Source organism: Limulus polyphemus, unplaced genomic scaffold (assembly GCF_000517525.1).
Source record: "Limulus polyphemus unplaced genomic scaffold, Limulus_polyphemus-2.1.2 Scaffold3533, whole genome shotgun sequence".
Lineage (NCBI taxonomy): Eukaryota > Metazoa > Arthropoda > Merostomata > Xiphosura > Limulidae > Limulus > Limulus polyphemus.
Genome location: NW_013669143.1, coordinates 21,652 through 29,321, shown reverse-complemented (window position 1 = coordinate 29,321; position 7,670 = coordinate 21,652). Strand labels below are relative to the sequence as shown.

The window sequence follows — 7,670 nt, the reverse complement described above, 5'->3', positions numbered from 1 at the left end:
ATCCAAAATATCTCCAGCATACTGTAACAAAGCTTATGGAGGGTTATCAAAAAGTAAACTAATAATATATATTCTATTTTGGCGCGTCGCGTTGGTTATATTTATAGGCGTGTGGAGGCTTTCCCGAAATTTCAGTTTTATGTAACAGTACTGACGCTAACACAAGCGTTTACCTGCAGACATATATTGTTGATTCTTACTCTCGAGAATCTTCTACAACTTTGGAGAATAAGCGGGAATTTCACAATACATATTTAACATCATAAGTTATGTATGTTTCTAAATATAAATTTAATCTAAACAAACGTCAATAGTAAAATAATTATATAATGATAAATCCGTCACAGGTCGTATATGTATGGCAGTGGTGATATATTAGATCTGTGTAGATTTCATAGATGTATTAAATGATGGAACACCGACAAATGTGTATAGCAGTAGTGATATGTTGGATTTGTGTTTAAACTCTTTTAACATAAACCAAAAATTTGTAGAATATAGAGTAGGGCAAGATGTCGATAGCGACCACTTGCCAATATGGTTTGTCTTCAATCTCACCCCCCATAAAAACAAAAACTATCAAACAGAAAAATTGAATTATAAAAAAAGCAAATTGGAACGAATGCGAATCAATATTAGACCAACTTTTACCAAAAACATTATTAGTACTGCTGCGAACCGTACAAAAATATATACTTTTTGTCAAACAATCACCGACTGCCTTTCCAAAGCCGCTAAACAAACAATACCAATACATAAACACGTAACAACAAACCATACCTGGCAACTGCTAACCATGATTAAAAATCTCCTTCAATTACGAAGACAATACATGCAAAACAGGAACCAAACAATCAAAACCAAATCAATAATCAAAGAAACAAAATACGAAATGAAGTAAAACTTCTGAAACAAGAACAATGGGACAACTTCTGCTCCCAACTAAACGATAAATCGATTCTGGAATCATTTAAAGAGATACACAAATGGAGGAAACGCAACCCGTAAATATCCACCACAAGAAATCAATAACACAGTGGCACACACACAAACAAAGACAAAGCAGAAACTTTCAAACAATAATTACAGAAAACTTTTCGAACATATCACGAACCAGACATGAATACTCACTTATACAACGAAGTGAATCTACATGTAGCAAATAACACAGATATGTACAAACCACTTTTTCAAATAAATATTAAAAGCGTTAAAACAACAAATGATGAAACAAATAACGACAACACAACAGAAGTTCTTCAAGCAATAAAAGCCACAAAGAACAAAGCTCCAAGCGTAGATGACGTACAAACCATCCTCCTTAAAAAGGGTACTCAGAAATTGCTTGAACATCTCCTGGCGCTTTATAATTTATCACTGAATTCAGGATACATCCCAGTTTCTTGGAAGCAAGCGAATGTCTTAATGTTCCATAAAGAGGGGAAGCCAGCCAATAAACCGAATAACTACCACCCAATTAGCCTGATTTCATAAAGAGGGGAAGCCAGCCAATAAACCGAACAGATACCGCCCAATTAGCCTGACTAGCATCATAGGAAAAATTTTAGAACGTATAATCTGTAATAGATTTTCCACATTTCTGGAGATAACACCAAAATTACCAGAAGGACAGAATGGATTTAGAAAATTCAGACAAACGACTGACCATTTAGTAAGACTAACGGCATTCATTATCGACAGTTTTAACAAAGAAGAGTGCTCTGTCGTACATTTTCTCTTTATCGAGAAAGCATTCGACACTGTATGGCATAATGGTCTGAGGTTCTGAATGTCTGAAATTGAACTACAGCGCGATATTATTCGATGACTCTCCAACTTTTGGGAAAGTAGGAAATACAGAACCTTCTCGGAGTCATTTCCTACTGAAGCAGGTGTCCCACAAGGAAAGGGTAGTTAGCCCTATCCTGTTCATCATGTACGTTAACAATATGCCACTAAAAGATCCGAATCATGGGTCCTCGTCACAGTTCGCAAACGATGTGGCAGTCTGGAAAAGTGCTCCACCCCATCAATTGCGACCACAAGCCTCTAACCTCAATTAAATAGAATACTGCCAAAAATATCGTATTAAAATAAATGCCCCAAAAACTAATTAGTTGTTTTTGCAAAACTAACAAAACACAAAAAGACCCACCAGAACTCTATATGAACTAAGACCTCAGCAAAATTTATAAGCTTAACATACGACTCCAAATTAACATGGATCAACCACCTTACTAATGTAAAAACGAAAGTTTGGCAGCGCACGAACTATGGCAGGGGTCTAACAGGTAAAAATAGCTGAGCAACAGCTGAAAACATTACAGAAATCTACAAACCATACATACGACCAGGAATAGAATATGGATCACCAGCATAGATAAATGTAGCACCAGAACAAAGTAAAACTAAATTATAAATACCACAGAACACTACTGACAACAGCTTACAGAGTGCCTAGATCAACATCCTCAGCATTTATGCATAGATATAGAAACGTTAACCGATAGACTGCTACATAGTTTACTAAATTATTTCAAAAAAATTAGGCAAAAAAATTACCTGCTGTGAGAATTCGACCGTTTGTGCGTACATGATGAAGATAACTTATATAAGAAATAGAAATAAATTAAGGCCACCTAATGGTAGACAACTAAATCATCATTAATTATTACTATATATATATATCATCAATAATTTTAATTTACTGTGACAACATTAAAAAAGGTTTTATATGTGAATGCTCTCGTAGAAGTTTAGAATCAATGAAAAATGTGAAAGTATTCTCGAACCGTTCGTGAAGTGTGGACTTAGCACAAATGGATAAAACGAAAGTGTATTTTACACATTAATTTAGTTACCTACATAGACATGGCCCTGAAAGGGGTCAGAGTGAAAACGCGGACTAACTAAGCTCTGACCCTCTTGTAGTAATTAAGTCAATACTACACAGAATCATTTATCAAGTGCTGGAGGGAGGAAGAGGTCAAAATTGAACCTGACCCTCCCAGATCTATAAGATCTAAAATCCGATGCATAGAACGGCCTAATTCTTAAGGATACGTCATCAACACCAGGGGCGTGTTGCTATGTAGTATATTAGAATCACGTCATCAACACCAGGGAACCGTTGCTATGGGCGAAATGCTAGGTAACATCGTATTCTTAAGTCATCATCACCAGAGGGCGCGTTCCTAACATCGGTCTTTTTCATATTATTTCATTAGATTTATAGTTTTTGCTTTTACAATTAATTATCAATGAAACTTTCAGAGATACTGTAGAGAAAGATGACTTTAACAATATATTGTGCGTATATCCGACCTTTGAAGATTTTAAGAAAAACAAAATCTGTAAAATAACTGTGATAAGAATAAAAATATTCTTGACAAAATATGTCAAATTGTTGCTTCTTACAATAAAAGACAAGAAAATACATTTTTTTTTCTTTCTCATTTTAAAAATCCAACATGTTTACTATCTATCACTACAGGTTATACTTTACAACCAAAATAAGCTGTATCTTCACCATACGTTAACTATGACAATGAAGAATGGATTTTGTATGTCACCGAGCTTAACAGTCAGTAAAACAAATTAATCTATTCATGCACTTTACATAACTACATTACTCTATTATTGGAAAAATATGGTGATATACTTCTAAGTTTGAGATCTCACGACAGAAGGTATGATCTACAAGTAAAGATATATCTATCCTTTACATGAAATCACTTTATAAGAGCATTCCTATAAATTATTTAAAAAAACATGTCAGACATCATCAACATTATTAGATTTGTCTCTAGAGCCTTGCACTTTACATAACTAATATATAAAACTAAATGTACGTTCATGAAAATCTCAATATTTGATGTTACAATAGGAAATTATTTTCTGTTTCTAAGTTACTACGATCTATAACTCACGTATTTGTGGTTTAAAACTACCATTGTTTACAAATATAACTCACCAAGATCTAGACATAGTCTAACTTCTTCAAAGTGTAATCGTTTATATATAGTAACTTGCAAAACTCTTCACTCCCCTATGCTGGTAATCAACTTTAGTTATTTTCTTGTAAAAGACATAACTCAAATGGCCAAAAATAATGGCCAGTTTCTAATGATTACAAAGAACAAAAGGTGCATTGTTACCCACTTTAGTGATATAACACACAAAAAAATCTAGAAAACACATGTTGCAAAAGTCATCACCCCTAACATGATTATGCAGTTAATATTTGGTTGAAGCTCCTTTGGCACCAATGACAGCTGAAAGTCGTTTTGGATAACCCTCCACAAGCTTTCCACAGTATGCTGGACATATGTTCGAACTTTGAAATGCTCCTGGTCAAATATCTGAAGTTTTCCGATTGATAAGCGTTATAACAATCACAGTTATAGCTTCCGAAGTTTATAGCACACTGACTATATGTTGCGTCAGCGAGATCACGTGACTATTCTCACGCCCTCTGCTTTCTAGAACTATCCTGTACCTTGGCGAATGCTCTAGCATTTACTAGATATAGGGTAGGCTGGTATATAAAAGAGGGGTGACAACGTGACAGAATAATGTGTGTGTGTAGACAGTGAGTAATTGATCTGCAGTCAGAGAGTATTATTGAGCACGTTCGTTGTTATAGCGTTTGTTTTAACGCGATTGTTGAAATTAAGTGTATCGTAAAGTTATATTCGGAAAGAATAAACCAGTTTTATTAAGTAAGAACTTGTGTCGCTAAATTTTCGTCGGAACGAAGTTACGGAAAGTTAATTAACAAACGGAGACGTAACAATATAGTGCTGTTTAAATAATGTATTTAGAAAGCTAACATTGTTCCAACGACAAGTACATAAGCTCGCTTTGAAATCTGGAATTGATGAAATAAATCAAATCTATAAAAACAAGAGGAAATCCTCAATAGCTGCAGGATTAGAGTAAATTATTCTGTAAGCTTTTTTTTTTTATTAACAATATTTTTGGGCGCCAGCAATACCAAGCGTGAGAAGCACGTATACCCGATTTGATTTTATTACTCATCAGGATCTATACTAGCCTACCCTCAAATTGAAATTATTTTAGGCAGGACTAGAGTAAATTAATATATGAGACCTTAGGCATGGTAAGATACATCAATCAGAAGGGTTCGACCTCCTGAATCCAAAACTACAATTAGATCTCAAACTGGTCAAGAGATGACGGAGCTATGTACTTGAGAGAAAAAACTAACTCGGAGCCATTCTATGAACAGCTATACCGCGGCTAGAAACTAACGTTTTATCTATCAAAAAAATTTATTCAATAGATAAAACTGGCTCAGCAATGTTTCTGTTTTTTATCTATTGCAAAAGAAATTGTTCTGTTGGTTGTTTCAGCTTTGTAGAAATCAATTTGATAATTCCATTTCGGAGAAGTATGACGTATTATCATTAGTTGTCACGCGTTACCATGTTCGTTCTGACAAAATGTAATTTGAGGTTTATTGTCGATGCCAATGACCTTACAAATAACCACAACAAATAATTAACTTTTTTGGGTTACTTTGAAATTCTGTCATTTCAGTAATTTCTATTTCACTGTGTGCTATGCAAAGTAAAAGTAAATGTTTCTCTTATTGTCTTTCATTTTACTTCAGCCAAATTCGTGTCCCCATGGCAACTACGGAATGTCTACGCCAGTTTGATCCAACTCTTGATGAATCGAAGATCGAAATCTTGATTTTTTGGAAGGTGAAGAACTGCCAGCTTTGGATACTAGAGGTGCATACAAATGTTCATTTGTTAGATTTTGTATAAAAGAGATTTTTATGCAGACTGAATGGTGCATAACAATAACAGTTGAAAAGTGTGCTGTTGTGCGTTAGTTAAGAACGACCATCAAAGAACTAATCTTTCTTTGATAACAAACAATATGTTTGGTAAAACGAATAGTTTTCGATACTTTCAGAACTTTGACGTGTGTGAACTTTTTTCAGCTAGATATTGAATATCATACTGTTTCATAAAATAGTAGATTTGATAAACTGATAGCAGCTTTAAAATACATCTCAGGGGAGAAAACATGAACATTATTAGTAACCGAAAGCATTTCCAAAACTGTTGTATACAAGAAATCGTATTTCTAACCACTTTTGCTTATATCAAAGTCATAGGATTACGAACAACATAAAGTATTTAGAACTTAGTGCGACTAGTTAGTTTTAATTCTAAACTAAATGTTTCGTGGTTAGCAAAACAGATTCGATTTCTTTCACAACTTTTTTAGTATTCACTCATTTTTACTCTTCTAGTGTCAAGAGTTTTGAGAGCTAGACCGATAAAACTATGTATTGTGGTAAAATACACATATAAAACAGTTTATGGGAATATGGTTTAATATGGACTGTAGTTTGTGCAAAATTAGTGAGTAATTAATTTCCTATTGTGAACTTAATTTTAAAATTTTAGAAATAACTGGAAAACTTTTATTACTGATTCTCAAGTTATATTTGGATTCATTCCTCTTTCTTAAAGTTTCAAATTACATTTATATATATTTTAAAAACCTATAACAGTATAAATATTGCAAGCCTTCTCTTATGCACAATTAAACAATTCAAAAGTCTTTACTTAGAATACCGAAGAAAGGGTAGTTCGGTTGCAGATTTTTAAAATCTGATTTGAATAAAATTTTATTCTATATATCTAATTTCCTTCACTGATACTTATTTGTCATTGATATTTTGAAAAACCAAAAAAAACCGTTTAGAATGATAAATCACGTAATGAAACCTTCGTACCTAATAAGCTACAGTTAATCCGATAGATTTAAAGAACTATCTATGTGTCAACATATTGAACGTAAAAGTCTTATTATAAACAGTAACAAGAGGGAATCCTCAATAGTCGCAGCACTTGAAATTCTTTTAGGCAAGATTAGAGTAAATTATTCTGTGAGACTTTTATTCTCCTTTTTATTAACTATATTTTTGTGCGCCAGGAATACCAAGCGTGAGGCGCGCACATACCCGATTCGATTTTATTACTCATCAGGATCTATACCAGCCTACCCTCAAATTAAAATTATTTTATACACCAATCGAAATGGTTTGACCTTTTTGAGTCCAAAATTGTAATTAGATCTCAAATCGGTTGAGATATGACGGTACTAGGAGTTAAAAGTTTGTACTTGGAAAAAAAAAAGAAGAAAACTTAAAGCCATTGTATGAGCCGGTTAGAAACAGTAGATAAGAAAAATTTATCATAATATTAATGATAATGTTTCTAAAAATCTCTTCTACTTCTTTATCCGAGTGAACCATAAAGTACGAATCTGTAAACTCAATTTTTGACCAGCAACAAGGAAGATACTCATTGTGTACATATTGCATAATAATAGTAGAGCAATGGCGTTTTCGTCTGTATTTTGTCTGTTGTTTAGTCTTCGTTCCAATGGACGGCAGTTTTCCTTTAACATTACGTTGTCTTACAGAGAATTAAGTTTAAATTTAATAAGTACGAAAATATTTTTACGAAACCTTCTCTTATTTTACGGGTTATATGAAAGTTTACACTAGACTCGAATCTGTCTTACAGGGAAATACATTACACAGGATTAGGTATAAGTTTAATAAGCACGGAAATGTTTTTACGAAACCTTCTCTTATTTTACGGGTTATATGAAAGTTTACA

General features: G+C 33.4%; 1 protein-coding gene across 1 annotated transcript in view; it reads left to right on the top strand.

Moving 5' to 3' along the window:
* Positions 1-6,899, top strand: part of LOC111088317 — a 23,709-nt gene extending 16,810 nt beyond the window's left edge. Inside the window, exon 7 of the mRNA XM_022398070.1 lies at positions 5,636-6,899. Within this exon, the coding sequence (XP_022253778.1) occupies positions 5,636-5,683 (48 nt within the window). The 3' untranslated portion in view covers positions 5,684-6,899. The remainder of the gene's footprint in view (positions 1-5,635) is intronic.
* The last annotated feature ends 771 nt before the right edge of the window (positions 6,900-7,670 follow it).